The sequence below is a fragment of the Haliotis cracherodii genome, unplaced genomic scaffold, assembly GCF_022045235.1.
Source record: "Haliotis cracherodii isolate W230 unplaced genomic scaffold, xgHalCrac1.p SCAF_6, whole genome shotgun sequence".
Lineage (NCBI taxonomy): Eukaryota > Metazoa > Mollusca > Gastropoda > Lepetellida > Haliotidae > Haliotis > Haliotis cracherodii.
This window is the reverse complement of record NW_027266319.1, coordinates 58378272-58396749: the sequence shown is the minus strand read 5'-3', so window position 1 is coordinate 58396749 and position 18478 is coordinate 58378272. Positions and strand designations below refer to the sequence as shown.

Genomic DNA, 18478 nt, shown 5'->3' with positions numbered 1-18478 from the left:
TGAGGCCTTTTGGGAAAAATACCTGTGCTATGTTTTCAAATTAATAAATAGTGTCTGTATATAATGTAAACCAATAACATTAAAATGTTGCCAGGTTCTAATGGAGGTTTTTGTGTCGAATCAAACAACAATGAACTGTTGACCTATATGCACCTAATAAAATTTGCTCTCCTACCAATGTGTCTATATATACAGTTAGAATTAAGATAAGCGCCCCTCCTTCCATATTATCATATATTCCGGACTTCCACGAATCTTTTGTTAATATCTACTCACGAAATTGACCTCAATTTGACAAATGTCTAAGATACCACCGATATATGATGAAGACATAGGAAGGTACGACTCCAGGTGGTCATGATCATGTGTTTATTAAACACCATAATTTAATGATGATAGCAGTATGCGTATCCTACCACACTAGTGGCACCCGTCACAAAGCCGATTTATAGTGCTAGCCCACTGAGATACCATCCTGCAGTTTAACATGAATACCCCTCTCAGACACAGTATACCGACTCCGAGCCGACCAGTCCTTTTTTTGGCCCCTTAATGCCGAGTGCCAGACAGGGTAACAACAAGTGGGTAACATCAAGTACCATCTTTTAACGTCTTTTGGTATGACGCGGCCGGGAATCGAACCCCGGACCTTCCGCTCCCTGGGCAGACGCTCTACCACTAGACCACGGAGGCGGTATTCACCCGAACAAACACAGGGACATATGATGTTCCCAAATAGTGAATGGCATCAGACATCATTTATGTCACACACACATTTATCGCCATGCATATGTCTACTATGAAATGGTGTGAAAACGTTATAGTGAGAGTGAGTGAGTTGGGTTTAACACCGCTTTTAACAGTATTACAGTATCACGGAGTGTCAGCTGAATGTGGGAGGAAAGCCTGAGGTGATGCAGGTCTCAGACGTTTACCACTTCGGTGAAACCCACGAGCACGGGTATGGTGCTAACAAACCTGGAAAATTAATTGGGGCGAACCGGAATTCGAACCCACAATCATAGGTTTCAGGCGCACCCAAGGGACGCAACTCTGCACAGCAAATCGCGGCGCCTTAGACGACTTGGCCACCCGTGCCCCCGAAAACGTTTTCAGTCTTTGAGAGTCAAGAGATGCTCCATGAAATTGTTTTTCAGAAATATCATGCTTGGTTGTACCTCAGACCGCCTCCGTGGTCTAGTGGTAGAGCGTCCGCCCAGAGAGCGGAAGGTCCGGGGTTCGATCCCCAGACGCGTCATACCAAAAGACATTAAAGGTTGGTACTTGTTGTTACCCTGTCTGGCGCTCTGCCTTAAGGGGCTAAAACAAGGACTGGTCGGCTGGAGTCAGTATACTGTGTCTGAGTGGGGTATTCATGTTAAACTGCGTCATGTTAAACATGGTATCTCAGTGGGCTTGCAGTTTTAATCGGTACACACACACACACACACACACACACACACACACCGCAATATACGTGCAATAATCTTGGTCGCGCCGTTAAACCCCATTTCACCGCACCCGATTGTACTTCCAAAGTTGTGCAGTGTAGACACCAAAGGCTGGAGCTTCTAGAAAATTGCTCCTCATAAAGGGAAAATTAACTGTTGGAAGCTTTATGCATAGATCTAACCATGTAACCGATATTGCGGTTTAACTGGTCTCTTTTATTTCTTGTTCAGTTGGAAGGCAATTGACAATTCGACCGTTAAACATTGATAAACCTGAAACGTCAGTTAACCGTCTTGGCCAAACTTCCTTATTTTGATTTTGCCATTTCGAGAAACAACTCTGACTGGGATGACTATAGCAAAGGATCTGCAAGGAAGGGGTACAGTTGGTGCCCATTGAGATGACTTCCTAAATGTCCTGCCTCCAAATGTCACTTGAGTGCTATCAGTGAGGAAGTCCAGCATATTGCCACATATTGCTTTCTAACTAAACTTCACATGACAATTGCTCTGATGTTTGTCAAATGGTCCTGAGTCTTTGACTATAGAGATGTAACCATATCTTTGGTCACCGTGCTCAGTGACAAATACCCCATGGATCAAGGAATGAAGTTTTCCCTTAAGTTTGTTGTGTGGGGTAGTGGTGTACAAAGTTGAAAGATCAAATGTGTTCGTTTCTGAGGTTGCAATACTTGAAGGTTTCGAAAATAGTTGTTCCCTTGTTTGCTCAGGTGAACAATTGACTTGCCTTTGCGTGTGTTTATGACGTGCACGACTGGTGGGGCAGAATAGGCTCACCTTTTCCCGAACATCTGGTATAATCTCGATTTGATACTCTATTTGATGGTCATGATGCAGTCGGAATCGTACAACCGACTTTCCTTTTAGCAGAGAGTTCTTATGAATTTGGAAAGTATCTAGTCGCTTATATTTCCACTTGTCTCAAATATTTTCTGTGAATAGAGGGAAGTCCTTCCCCATTGTACTATCGGGAGTAAAAGGATAATGGATAATCTTTGAGCCAGGGATTTGGTGGTACATTTGCCGGATACAGCAATGTTTCTATTTTTATGGAGCTTTGGAATCCAGTAGAGGAGAGGAATGGACATGTCTTCAGTTTTTAGAGTCAAGGCCGAAGTTGATAGTATCAATGCTTTCTCCAAATGGTCTCAAGGACTGGGTCATTTCACAAGACGCAAAGAAACAGAGGGAGCAATTAATGTGGTAGTCAATTATGTATTGCCATGGAATAGTTAAATGTAAATGTACACTTAAATTAGATAATCGATTCCAGTTTTTGTATTTCAGTATATGCATATGCCTCTGTAAACAAACACAAGTGTGTTTCGTCAGAGAATGAATACAGGGTGCGATGTTACTAAACGGTATAAGGTCTCTGATAGTGTGAAATGACGTCTTAAACATTGGTTATATTAAGAATGATGAAGAGAAAGATTAGCGCTGTGTGCGTCCGTATAGTGTAATATATTTGGAATAAAAAAAATACTGTTATTCTAGCCAAACCACACTCAGCTTATACTCTCCCGAAACATGTGGCATTTACTTAAGACACATTAGGATATGCTGTAAAATTGCTGACAAGGCATATCCCACATGTTAAGTAGTAAAGGGCAGGAAGCGACTTTGCCTGTGGGTTAATCAGCCCAATACAACATCAGACCAGTCTGGTTTGGATGAGACAGGTTCATGCAAGCAGCACGCGGACACCACGCTGTACCCATGACAAGCAATCTATGTGTCCTTAATACCGCCCTTGTCTCCGGAATTTGACCCGGCACATTTGATAAAGTTGCACAATTTATCGCACAAGTTTGTAAGCCGGATTTAACTAGCACTATAAAACCGGCTTTAGTCGGGACACACACACTCACTCACACACACACACACACACACACACACACACACCATACAACCAATAATGATTTGAATGTAGCTATCGCTGAGGTGTAGAGATACAATATCGTAGCGTTGCATATGAACGCAACATCTAATCACAATGAAATGTCAACTCATGCATGAACAGCGCATGTTGCACTTGCACACAGAAACCAACGTGTGCGGCGATAGGGAAACTTACAATCACCGATGCATTTGAGAGTGAGTGAGTATGGTTTTACGCCGCTTTTAGCAATATTCCAGCAATATCACGGCGGGGTACACCAGAAATGGGCTTCACACAATGTACCAATGTCGGGAATCGAACCCGGGTCTTCGGCGTGACAAGTGAACGCTTTAACCACAAGGCTACCCGACCGCCCCCGATGCATTTGAGCTTAGAACACGTTTAAAAATGCCTCCCAGACAATGTCTCAATTAAAAGACAAAATGGCGAAATGGGGATGGGATTATCCCAAGCTGCCAGAATGTTTGGGAATTCAGAAAAATGGGTAAAGTACGGTAAAATCGGTGGGGATGCAATGAGACCTTGCCTCGGCGATCCTCAAAAACGACACCTAGAAAAGATTGTAATTAATTGCACAACGCAATAAATTCAAATTTACTCCTGTTATCAACAGAGACTTCCGTATATGCATCCCGCCTGAAAGTAAGGCGTCCTGTGAACGGTACTCGTGAAGATCCGGATTATTCAGGTCTTCAAAAACCCATGCTTGTCGTTAGAGGCGACTGACGGGATTGGGTGGTCAGGCTCGCTGACTTGGTTGATGCATGTCATCTTATCCCAGTTGCGTCGTTCTCAATCCTGGAATGTTGGGTTTGTCTGGTCCAGACTCGATTATTAGCTCACCGGGTCCGAAGGACCAACGAGAGCTTATGCCATACCGTGGCGTCCGCCGTCCGTCCGTCCGTCCGTCCGTCGTCCGTCCGTCCACAATTTATACAAACGACTTCTTCTTCTGAACTACTAATTAGAAATTAACGAAATTTGACTGGTAGCATCCCTAGGTGGTGCGGATTCAATTTTGTACAAATGGTGGGGCTGACACACACACACACACACACACACCTCACCCCACCCCCAGGGGCTCAGGGGCGGGGCCAAATAGTGGTAATTTGGTTACATTGCTTTAAAGACTTCTTCTCTGGAGCTCGGAGATAGATATCAACCATATTAGGTTGGAAGCATCCCTAGGTGGTGGGGATTCAAAATTGTACAAATGGTCGGGCTGACCCCCAAGGGGCTGAGGGGCGGGGTCAAATATTGGTGATTTGGCTATAGTACTTTAAACGACTTCTTCTCTGGACCTAAGATATATATATCGACCATATTTGGTTGGCAGCATTCTCCAGTGGAGAGGATTCTAACTTATGCAAATGGTAGGGCTGACCCCCCAAGGGGCTGAGGTGCGGGCCAAATAGTGGTGATATGGCTATATTGCTTTAAGCGACTTCTTCTCTGGACCTAAGAGATAGATATCGACCATATTTGGTTGGAAGCATTATCCAATGGTTGGGATTCATATTGGAGAAATGGAGGGGCTGAACCCAATCCCCACCCCCGGGGACTGAGGGACGGGGCTAAAAGGGTAATTTGGCAATATTGCTTTAAACAACCTTTTCTCTGGAACTAAGAGATGGACATAAACCATATTTGGTTGGAAGTATTCTCAGGTAGTGGGAATTCACAATTGCACAAATGGAGGGACTGACCTCCCCAGGGACTGAGGGGCGGGGCCAAAAAGAGTTTATAACTTTGACAGTTGACACAGTTAAGATCCCAACCGTATGTACAATTGAGAGTATAATGAGAGGAATGCACATATGCCACCAGGACTTGTCCTTCTGTTCATCTGTCCGGCAATCCCAAAGGAGTTAGAACCTATGACCATAACATGCAAACCGATATTATCCCCACCCTATAATAAACAGATATATTGTATACATTTGTTTGTTATGAAGAGAATAATACATTTATGTCAATAGGTATCGCCCTGGGAACCAGCTTTGCCTCTGGAAATTGCCTCTGGATCATAACATGGAAACGGTTCAGATCTTTATGCTACATTTGTATATAGAGAAATACACGTTCATGCTGTCAGATTTGCCATCCACCTATTTTAAATGCTGACAGAGTCAAAATTACGAAATATTTGCAGTACTTTGTACATGTACAATGCAAATGTATATTTTGTCATGATTGTGTAAATATCCAGGTGAGCGATACAGACCCTGTGGGCCTCATGTTTACAGACTGCTTGTCTACTGCTGAGTGCGGCGTTAAACAACAAATAAACAAACTGTTTACGACCCAAATTACTTCACTTACACACCAACCCAACCTCATTTCCTCAATATTGTATGACTATTATATAATTTAAAAGCACATACAAAATTTGCCTGTCTCTTCGAAGCCGTACGCCGAGGGGCCTCAAAACCACAAAACAATGTTACGAATACCGTATCCCATCCCTAAAATTGAATTCTTAGTACGTTGTATGTTTTCACTCCATTTGAAGAACAGATAGAATAGGTCTTCCGTTACCCATACTTGTCGTAAGAGGCGACTAAAGGGATCGGGTGGTCAGGCTCGCTGACATGGTTGATGTCATCGTTTCCCATTCGCGTAGATCGATACTCATGATGTCAATCGCTAGATTGTCTGGTCCAGACTTGATTATTGAAAGACAGCTGTCATGCAGCTGGAATATTGCGGAGTGCAGGTCAAACAACAAACAAACATGTAAAGTGTATGAAAAGGGTGCATGAAATGTTGCATATTGTTCTGACAGTCGAGATTATTGTGATAGTTATAAACCACCGAAAAGAAGTTAAAGAACACACGATTCTTTCACATTACCACAGTAATGGTAAGACAGCATTAACTAAAAAGCCGTTCAAAACCGACTTTAAATTGACTGAAATATTTTAAAATGGCCTACATATTGCCCTGCATCTCTATTAGGCATCTTTGGTTATATGTCCATAGACGTGTTGTTCACGAAAGTCCGACATGTTGTGTGTCCTACCTCGACCTTGACCTTCACGTCCATCTCAACGAAACACGCCTATGTCAAACATAACATGTGCAATTTAACACTCATAATTATTACCGAATATGTTTAGGCAGTGACACCGCTGGAAAGGTTATCATTGCGACCTGAAGATAGATAACACACCTGCGTGTGTTCCCACAGTCGACATACTGGTGACGTAGAGGTACCAATCCTTCTCCAGTCAGTGTTCCAACAAGGTATCTGCCATGTTGAAGTTAGCCGTCCTCTCCGTTCTCACTGCTTATGCTGCCGCCCAACTCCTTCCAGGTAATCAACAAGGGTTCTTAGAAACATTAATAATATACATAATTGCATCCAAGAGTTTATATGTTGCCCAAGGAGTATTTATACGTTCGTACTTAAAGGGTGACTCATGCAAATTAGCCGTCATAACATCAGTTTGTTTGACTAAGCACTCAAGTCTCATGATCAATATCAGCATACTAATGATGGCGACTGTCCTCATCACATAGAGAGAGACCCGTGAAGATCCGGGTAGGAACAGGTCTTCAGCAACCCATGCTTGCCGTAAAAGGCAACTGTGCTTGTCGGAAGAGGCGGCTAACGTGATCGGGTGGTCAGGCTCGCTGACTTGGTTGATGCATGTCATCGTATCCTAATTGCGTGGATTGATGCTCATGATATCAATCGCTGGATTGTCTGGTCCAGACTCGATAATTAACAGACAGCCGTCATATAGCTGGAATATTGCTGAGTGAGACGTGAAACCACAAACAACTGATAACGGTGAGTCTAAAGTGGTGTAGACTCGCGATCTCGACCTTTCGACCTTTCTCGACCAAAGGTCGAGATGGCGAGAATGTCCCTTACAGTATTCCATACATAAAACATTACTTGTTAGATTCTCATCTATGTCCCCCATACCATATATCAACCCACCTCATATTGGGCTCCAAGTACCTACAGACCAAAACAGATGTCTTGAATCGTTTGTTTAAAATGGAAATCTAGGAATTAAATGATGGCCACTGTATATCTATCGTCAACATAGGCGGCGGCTGCCCGGCCTCGGAGTTCAAGTGCGACAACCACGACTGTATTGAGGTAGACTGGGTCTGTGACTCGGAGAAGGATTGCCGGGACGGCTCTGACGAGAAGAATTGCGGTATGGTTATGTTTCGATTCAGTTATTTTTAAAACCAAAAAAATAAAATGAATTTTTTTTCGTCCTTACATTAAATTTTGTTTCTTTGTTGTTTAACGCCGCACCCAGCAATATTCCAGCTGTATTAAGGCGGCCTGTTAAGTCTGGAGTCTGGACCAGACAATCAAGTGACTGACAGGAGCAACGATCCACGCCGTTGGGTACCATGTACCAATCAACCAAGTCACTAATCCCGACGGGAACTAATATTTATACTTAAAATAACAGTGGAACCTTGCCAGGATTCAAACCTAGCAAAAAATGGTTAATTATATTTTCTGGTGCGCGAGGCCGGTTCTAATGCACGAAAAAGACTAACTCCGTTTCACAAAGTCGTTTTAGCGTTAAGACTTGCATACATTTTTATAATAGTATGGGCGATAAAACTGAAACGTGCCCACGGGTCCTGATGTAGCGCAACTATCCCTGTGTTACGTCAGTCGAAGAGTTACCCACAATGCACCGAGTGTCGGAGTGAAGACAGAAACGAGTGAGTGAGGGAGCGAGATCGGTTTAACACAGTTTTGATCAATATTTCAGTTTATCACGGCATGCCAGCTTGATTTTTGAGAAGAGCCGGAAGTGATGCAGGTCTTATACGTTTACCACTTCGGTGATACCCATGAACACGGGTATCGTGTTGACACCTAAAAACATGATTGGGAGGAACCGGGATTCGAACCAACAATCATAGGTTTCAATAGAAAAGGGTTCACAGTCCAAATTCTCCGGATAAGGTCACATCCTACGGAACCGTTACTACAGTTTTAGTAAACGTCGAACAACCAATGAGCCATTTCTTTTGAAAATCGGCCTCGCACTCCTGCCTCGGGGCTCGGAGCACACATGAATCTTTATACTACCATACATTGACTAAGGCCAATCGTAAGGATAAGTTACCTCTGTGCAACTGAGCCTAGGGCATCGTTTCACTTACTATTTAATGAAATCAGATCTTAGTGCTCGCTAACGCTGAACAAAGATCTCAGGACATCCCATTTCAGGTCAGAACGACCTTTCATCTGACCAATCAGGAATGTGTTTTCTAATCATGCAACCTCGAAATGGTATTCCGAACGATAGTTACGGTCTGTACGTATAATTTAATTCCGTCAAAAATCATCATATATCTCTCTCTTCAATTGGAAAAACATTTGAGTGAGTTAAAATTGAACATCGCCTCGACATTTTTTCAGCCATACAGCGACGATAAACATTTGAAAAGGAGAGAGACTTTTCATAGCCCGTGGAAGAACTGTTATGTTATGCAGGGACTTCATGTTAATCTAGTAATCTTTTTTAATCGGCCTGTTAAGTGGAAAGCTTTTTTGGCACCTCCTGCACACCGTACCTATGACTGCATGGCGCTGTCTGTTCAACATGAAATTGAGGTCCCATAGGAATACCCAATCATGGAGTACCCATATACTCCAATCTTTAATTGTTGGATCACTTTTTTATTTCATCAAAACTTTATCCTTAGCAAACTTTCAGTTGATGCAAATATGTATATGTGCAAACAGTGTGAAATATATCGGAGTCCTTATCAAAGATTTGGTCGAAAAGAGTATTTTCTACTTTTAGTATAAACTTTGTAACACATTTCAGTTCCACATAAAGACCACGTGATCAAAAGTACAACTAGCTAACAAAATAGCTTCCGGTGTTGAAGAATATTACATTACATTGAAGCATATTTAAAAATGCTTTAAGGGACTTTTTAAGAATTAATATATTCTACTCTACAACAAATTTGGGAAAATATTCTGATGCTGGCGAAATACAAGGAAACCTTTATATAGAAATATAATTAGTGTTACAAAGTGATATCTTACATTTTAAACATATGCATTGAGAAAAGCGCAACTTCTTTAATTGTCTGTAATTTGTTTGACTGAAGAACACTTATTTGTTATTTTACACGTATTTTACATGTATATTTGATAGACATGTACATTTACTACGAATAGACGAGTATTTTTCACAAACATATTTTACACGACGCTCATCTTCGATAGTACCTTTATCACAAGTCTAAGAATCAAGTTCTGATGTATCAAAAGATCGTCTTGTTAAATTGATATTTCAATTATGAATATATTAATGCTGAATGTTCAAAATACTATCTGTTAGTTGTTTGTTAGTCAGGCGGAAATATTGACTTTATATCTGTATAACCTCAATCTCATTAAAATCAGATCTTAGTTCTCGCTATCGCTAAACAAAGATCAGAGGACATCCCATTACTGGTCACGTCAGAACGACCTTTCATCCGACCAATCAAAGCGTCGCTTACCAGATCATGAAAGTGACAGTCGGAATGTGTTTTCTAATCATGCAACCTCATGTTACGGCCCTTACGACTGATTCCGTCAAGTGTCTCTCGCTTCTGTGGGATAAAGATTTGAACGGAGGAGGCGTTGCACAGTACGTGGGAATCACTGCCATACAATCGCAACCATATATTAGACATTCCGGAATGTTCGTTTGTTCAAATTTAGCCTGGAATGGAAGTCGCCAGGTTGAAACGAGTGGCGTAAAGCTCGAGAAAGCTGCTTTCTCATTGGCTGATATCGACGTCTTGTTATTCGTTTCAGTGGTTGGTCAAAGTTCGCGAAAGGTCGTTCGGACGTGACCCGTAAGGGGATGTCCTCAGATCTTTGTTTAGCGGCAGAGAGAACTCAGATCTGATTTTAATGAGATTGGTATAACCTTGAAGAAAAATAGATGAAGCTTTAAGTTTATCATGCCAAGACAGAGCATTCATATCAATTCATCTTTATCTAAAAGTTTACATAAACATCCTCGTATTCCCCACAACCTTGGAGGGGCACGGGTGTGCAGAGTTGCGTCCCTTGGGCATGCCAGAAACCTCTGATCGTTGGTTCGAATCCCGGTTCGCCCCGATTATGTTTCCAGGTTTGTCAGCACCATATCCCTGCTCGTGGGTTTCGCCGAAGTAGTAAACGTCTGAGACCTGCATCACTTCGGGCTTTCCTCCCACATTAAGCTGACACGCCGTTATCTAACTGGAATACTGTTAAAAGCGGCGTTAAACCAAACTCACTCAAACACTCACTCACAACCTTGGATATACAAACAAACTAAGAACTGATTAATTGTTTAAATTTAAAAAAAACCCCAAACATCCCTGATATTTGAAGCCCATTTGATTTCACCCATATTATCTTAACCTTATAATAATAAACAACACTGTTGTGGGTAACGATGAAGACTAATTTTACAAACAATGAACAAATGTCTCACCTGTCTTTCCAATTACATAAAATGTCTGAACCCTTTTAATACCATCAAAATAATTTACACCCAACATTCAGAACCATACAAAGCAATACGAGATATGTGACCATCAAACAATGTAGATGCTGTCTTATATATACAGTAAACTACGTTTATAGCGAAGTTAAAGGGACCGCTAATTATAGTTCGTTAACCGTTGTGCGTTATAAGCATATATGCAACGTATATACAGAAAATGGCGGGGACCAAAATGTTAGTTGTATCCTTCAGTTCGTTATAAGCGTGTTCGTTATAAACGTAGTTTACTGTATATCTATTTGTCCTAAACAAATTATTTATTTGCTTGAAATACACGAGTCATTGCCATTGACCAATTTAACCGTGAAAAAAAATATTCGAAGATATTTATAGTGAGTGAATGTGTTGGGTTTAACGCCGCTTTTAACAGTATTCCAGTTTTATCGCGGTGCGTCAGCATTATGTGGGAGGAAAGCCCGAAGTGATGCAGGTCTCAGACGTTTACCACTTCGGTGAACCCCACGAGCACGGGTATGGTGCTGACAAACCCAGAAAAATAAATGGGGCGAACCGGGATTCGAACCCACAATCATAGGTTTCTGGCGTGCCCAAGGGATGCACCTCTGCAAAGCGAATCGCGGCGCCTTAGACGACTGGGTCCCCCGAAGATATTTATAATATGTAGGGAATTCTATCATTCTTTTACAACAAAACATTTTTCATTATGACGAATACTAACCTCCCATTTAGAAAACAATAAGTCTGGTCTATCAAAATTATATGAAGACCTATCTTTCCACAAAATGTTTCCTAGACATAAAGCTGAGTCTGTAAAAGAGAAACAGTATCAGAGCACATAACAACATCATCGGCAAACAGCAATAACATGATATTCTTAAAATGTTGGCTAACCAGGATTTTACCATCTTACCACCAATTTACTTTTGGTAAATCAGTATAAGTTGAAAAAACTCACAAAAAGCGTTTGAGACAAGTAGGTTAATTGTCAGGTCACCACTCTACTGGCTTACCAGTTGTACATTCATTATTATCAATTGACTGTTGCAGGCAACGATTGCTCCGGAAAGAACCAGTTCAAGTGCACCAACGGGAAATGCATCCCCCGTGTCTACCACTGCGACAAGGACAACGACTGCGGCGACAACAGTGACGAGAATGAGTGCGGTATGGGAAGTCGTGTTTGTTTGTTTGCTTGTTTGTTGTTTAACGCCGCACTCTGCAATATTCCAGCTGTATGACGGCAGTCTGTAAATAATCAAGTCTGGACCAGACAATCCAGTGATTGACATCATGAGCATCGATCTACGCAACTGGGATCGATGACATGCATCAACCAAGTCAGCGAGCCTGACCACCCGATCCCGTTATTTGCCTCTTACGACCAGCATGGGTTGCTTACGAACAATTCTATCCCGGATCTTCACGGGGGTTTGTCATTATGAAAGAAGAAATGTAGAACAAACCGGCACAGAGCGACTTATTCAACTGAATTAAACTGTATATATAAGCATTGTTTAAGACAGTTTCACACGGACAACATAAGCTTGTAAGCACCGTTGTGAAAACTCCTAAATGTTGTCAACTTAAGTTTGCGTCTTTCAAACGCCGACGCCATTTTCAGCAGACGTAAATACAAATCAGGTGCTATCGACGCACATCACATTGTCTGTTCTGGTCGGAGATACGTTTGATACTCGTCAAAGTCGAGTTATAGAACACCCCAAATATTGCAGATGTGTGCGCGGCCGATCAGTTCCGTTGCTCCAACGGCAAATGCATCAACGCAGTTTGGAGATGCGACTGGGACGACGACTGCAGTGACCACTCCGATGAGAACATGTGTGGAAGTGAGTGTCGTGGTTAATGCGGTAATGTTTATATTGCTTATGAGAGAGAGAGAGAGGGGGGGTTGGTGGGGGGTGGTGGGGGGGTGGGGGGGGGGGGGGGTGGGGGGTGGGGGGTTAACGAAGGTGATAAGATGAGTTCTGTACACACTACACGCAGCAGTGTCACAATCAGTACCTGCATTATTGATTGAAGTCTCATGGTCATACTTATTTGTTATTAATGTCAACGTGGTGATTAGTATCAATACAATTGTGATAATATTATGTTATGTTATATCATATATTGAGCTTTGAAGTGAGAAATAATGTTTAAATATCATCGTACACTCTTCAAAAAAAGAAATGCACAGGTAGTATGTTGTTCATTGAACCTGACTACACAAAAAATTCGGTATATATATTGAATATATGTTATTGGAAAATGTTGGTGGCCTGATATTCGACAAACGGTGCGTCAAAACGCAGCCATAGTCAAGACAATGTCTTAAACGGTATTGTTGTCACACTTGTTCAAAAATGCCATGGAGGAAAACAGTAAAGCAAAATGCACGTGCAAGTTATAGCATTCGTAACTCGTGGTAGTGGGTATGACAAGGCATAAGCCAATAACTTGTCATTCAATTGTCAGCATTTTTCATGTTTGAATATGCCGAGACAGCGCTGCCGATCGGAACATCGCCATAGGACGTATCCAAAGAAGGGAATCTCAGTCTTCTGTTGCACGCCACTTCAACGTCCACCAGAGCACCCTTTGCCGCCTTTGTGACCGATACACACGGTTCAATTCCACTGCAGACCGTCCGAGAACCGGCCGATCAAGAGTCACCAACCCTGTACAGGATCGCTGCATTCGATTGTTCCACCGACGTCATCGCAATGACACAGCTACGGAGACTGCAGGACGCATCCCTGATTTGAGGAGGATCTCGGACCAGGCTGTCAGGAACCATCTTCGCGAGGCTGGAACCCAGTTATCGTCCCTATTTTACAACAGATCCATCGACAGCGACGGTTGAGTTGGTGCCATACCTTACAGCCTTGGAATTTGAGAAACTGGAGACGAGTGTGGTTTAGCGATGAATTACGATTTCTTCTTCACCGGCGAGATGGATGACAGCTGTTTATCGTCGTCGAAATGAGCGTTTTACCCCACATAGTGTACTTGAATTCGACAAGAGATCTGACTTGGGTGTGGTTCAGGGACATTTGACAGCAAATCGCTACATGAATCAAATTCTTCAACCTTACCTTTTTCCAATCCTTGCCCGCCAGAGGGAGCAATTTCAACAGGACAACACTCCACCGCACACAGCTCGTGTCACGGTAGACTACCTTCATAATGCCAACATTAACGTCTTGCCCTGGCCGTGGAGTTCTCCAGATCTGAACCCAATCGAACACCTCTAGGATGAACTCGATCGACGTGTACGTCAACGTCAGAACACGCCACAGACACTCCCACAACTGGCAAACGCGTTACAAGCAGAATGGCGCAGAATTCCGCAGGACAGAATTCGTACACTTATCCAGTCAGTGCCGAAGAGATGCAGAGTCATGATTGCTGCCCGGGGTGGTCACACGAGATACTGAGTTCAGCGAAACCATGTGGCCTTATGTGACATGACAATGAACATTTTACAATGCCTAAAATATTCATATTTGTATCTATGATATCAAATGAAATATATCGACTTTATTAGGTACAATAACTTTACTAAAAATCTATGTGCGTTTCTTTTTTTGAAGAGTGTACTTATTGATATCAATATCAACGTGGTGATGAGTATGTATTGTATTGTATTGTATTGTATTGTATTCAGCCACCTGCCTTGCCGCTCAATTCCGTTGCAACAACACACAGTGTATAGATGCCCGATGGGTTTGCGATGGTTCCAGGGATTGCAAAGATGGTTCTGACGAGGTCGGCTGTGCCGGTAAGAGTGACAGGGGTACTACGAGGATACCTCATGTTTAACCTGGAGATAGCTACAGATGTATAGCATTGCTTACATACTGAAATGCTTACGATGGTTAGATTGGTTTGGCTAGGCCATTATTTTCTTGTGCCTGGCTTATATATAAGCTGTTTAAATGGAAATATGGTTGTCGTTTCGTTCGTGTTTTTATGATAATTGTTTCTTTCACGTCAAATTAACTATGACAATGCTTTACAAGTGCGGATCCAGCATTTTTATGAGGGATGGGTCGAAAACATCAAAATCCCCTCCCAGTACGTTTTACAGTCAACACCATACTATATTTAGTATAAAACAATGTGGGGGTGGGGTGGGGGTGTCTGAACGCCCTGGATCTCCTCTGAATCCGCCTTTGCCTTTTCTTTTAATTTTGACTTCTATTTTGTCCGCCCAACTCGGCGTTAAATCGACTCACTTGCTCGCTTACCCAGGTCACTGCACGTCCGCACAGATCCAGTGCAAGAACAACCTGTGCGTCCCAAGGAAGTGGATGTGTGACGGCGACGATGACTGCGGTGACATCACCGACGAAACACACTGTCGTAAGTTGTCTCATCGTGTTTGTTTCTCTTTTGGGGGGCAAATTCAGATACTTTGCATCAGGACATCCTTTGAACATTCCTTGCTAAACTGGCTTAACGAAACTGTTCACATTTGAAGTAAACACATTTCAATTTTAAAACTGACAGCTCGGTCAAACAAAAGTTCCTTCAGGAATATGCACACGGGTATAGACTTTACGGGTCGCAAAATACTTTATTTAACTTTACAAATGAATGTCGGATTCTGATAGGCTAAGTCCCACTCTATTATTTCCAATGTACCCCGCTAACAATTAAAGGTATATCTCCCCGAGGCAAGGCAGTTAACTGAGTATAAAAGTCAGGTTTTCATGTTTTCACCCTTGCCGAACTTGTCTGAAATGTCAGGGCCCGATTGTAGCGCCGCCAGTGGCTATTACGAGTTATTTCTCCATACTCGCGTGCACTCTGAAACACTTTTTTCGTGTGTTCGTTCTGCGTCGGACACCATTAACACGAGATCAGTGGATCGAAGCGTGTCTGCACGATATTCTTGACTTCTCGTGTCTCAGCCGGAAATGAATTTCACTGAACACAAGAACTAAGATCTGAAACACGCCTCTAGTCCCCCAGAAAAGCACAGACCTAGAGCAAGTGTGAGTGCGAACAACGCTTTACATGTCTGCGCAATGAAGTGGAATGATTGAATTCTATCTTGAAATAACTTGTTAGCTAAATTACATCCTCTCACTGCATGAGCTCCTCACAGGGCACGTCTAGACCTTAACTGGACAAGGGCACTTGGCTATCTCTCAGAACTCAACACATCTCGATGATATACGGAGAATAAATGTATACATCTGTAGTTAGGAAGAACATTTTGTCACGGAGAAGTGAGGGGAAGCTGGGTTTACCGGCGCTTTCATTATGTAGCGACATGTATGCATGTGTGTGTTAAGGTGCTTGTTCTATTCCGGGCTTATCCCAGTTTTATAGTGCTGCTAGCCCATGCCGCAGTTCAACATGGACACTTCGCTGTAACAGCATCGTCCTTAGGAAAGGGTTGGTTTGGTTGGTTTGTTGTTTAACGCCGCACTCTTCATTATTCCAGCTATATGACGACAGTCTGTAAATAATCGAGTCTAGACTAGACAATCCAGTGATTAATATCATGAGCATCAATCCACGCAATTGGGATTGATGACATGCATCAACCAAGTCAGCGAGCCTGACCACCCGATCCCGTTAGTCGCCTTTTACGACAAGCATAGTCACCTTTTACGGCAAGCATGGGTTGCTGAAGACCTATTCTACCCCGGAATCTTCACGGGTCCTAAGACAAGGGAGTTAACTGACCATAAAAGTCCTGTTTTCACCCTTGCCAACCTGGACTGGAGTTATATTTTGGCAGAACTAACAAGTCTATGCACAGTCCAATCAAAACCCCGTAAAGAAATAGACATCCGGTTCGTCAACTACCGTACAGATTTCGGTCGATTGCAGGATTTGTTAAGCATGTGTACCGCCCAACTCGGCCTCAACAGATATTTTCCAAATCCTTTCCTGTTTTGAGTCAAGATGCTCACGAATTTGATGTCCCGTTTTATAACAATATAGATCTTGATTATCGATCTCATAGTCTTGCCTGAGGATATGAGAGGCGGAATCTGATTGGTCAATAGGAGGGACATTGAAGGGACATAACCCGTAATAGCCGCTGGTGTCGCTACGATCGAGCCCAGAAATTCAAGCCGAATGTGGCAAGTGTGGAAATTTGACTTTTACGGTCAGTTAACTCCCTTGCCTCGGGAAGATGGTCAGACATATTATATTGACCCGAGCCGACCGGTCGTTGCATTTCATACCCATGCAGGGTAACAGCAAATAGCGTCTTGTGTTATGACGTGCCAAAGAAATCGAACCACCGACCTTCCGCTGTTTGCGCAGATGCTCCTTCCACTATAACTGTATCCATTTTGTTACGACAGCTAGTTTCAACGTTGCATCAATCAACATTTTATCAGGGCTTCTTGATGACCTCATGATCAAGCTCATGCACGCTCTCGTGATCTTTACAACAAAACAATGACACGAAAAGTACAATTTGTCTCGGGCCAAAATAAGCATTAAGATATTAATGCAACGGTGATTTAGGTTTACCGAGATGTCTGATGTGTTTGTTTCCAGTGAATCAGTGAAATCTTTGTTTCTTTTAATACCTTTAAAAACAGCGGCGTAAAACCCAATTCAATCACGAGTTACAATATGTTATACCTATGATACGTATGTATTAATGAAATAGGTATGTCTTATCTTATAACCGTTCTTGCCACAGTTACTGGCATATTTGCCTTTTGGCAAAATATGTATGTTTTGTCTAATAACCTTTGTTGCCATAACTAACAGAACACTTGCCCCTGACACTGTATGTATGTCTTATATAATAACCTTTGTTTCCATAGCAACCGGAAGATAACGCCCCTGGCACAATATGTACGTTTTGTCCAATAACCTTTGTTGCCATAGCTAACAGAACACTTGCCCCTGACACTGTATTATGTCTTATATGCTAACCTTTGTTTCCATAGCAACCGGAAGATAACGCCCCTGGCACAAAATGTACGTTTTGTCTAATACCTTTCTTGCCATAGCTAACAGAACACTTGCCCCTGACACTACATGTATGTCTTATCTGATAACCTTTGTTACCATAGCTACCGGTACAATTGCACCTGGCACCTGTATGGACATGTTGGTTGGGCGTGGCTGCGACCTGATGAACACTACCCACAGTCCCATCTGCCTCGACCAGGAGGACGGACAGAAGTTCTGCAGGAAGTACTGTGGCATGTGTACCTAAACGCGGAATAAACAATCATTAATCCTGATTTTGTCTTGTTAATTAAAGTTGGTTGGTTGCTCGGTTGATTTATTGTTTTACGCCGCACTCAACAATATTCCAGCAATAGGATGGAGGTCTGAAAATAATCGAGTCGGGACCAGACAACCCAGTGACTGACGCCGTGAGCACCTCCACGCTGTCGATATACGAGTGAGTGAGTGAGTGAGTGAGTATGGTTTAACGCCGCTTTTAGCAATATTCCATCACGGCGGGGGACACCGGAAATGGGCTTCACACACTGTACCCATGTCGGGAATCGAACCCGGATCTTCGGCGTGACGAGCTAACGCTTTAACTACAAGGCTACCCGACTGCCCCTTCGATGGCCTGAAATGAACAAAGT

General features: G+C 42.7%; 1 protein-coding gene across 1 annotated transcript; it reads left to right on the top strand.

The window, feature by feature from the left end:
- The first annotated feature begins 6582 nt into the window (after positions 1–6582).
- Positions 6583–18121, top strand: LOC139446154 (low-density lipoprotein receptor-like). The gene is made up of 7 exons (XM_071227453.1): positions 6583–6691; positions 7437–7550; positions 11937–12053; positions 12623–12736; positions 14557–14670; positions 15144–15254; positions 17948–18121. The coding sequence occupies exons 1-7, from the start codon at positions 6631–6633 to the stop codon at positions 18091–18093; spliced, it is 777 nt and encodes a 258-aa protein (XP_071083554.1). The 5' UTR covers positions 6583–6630; the 3' UTR covers positions 18094–18121.
- Positions 18122–18478: the final 357 nt, after the last annotated feature.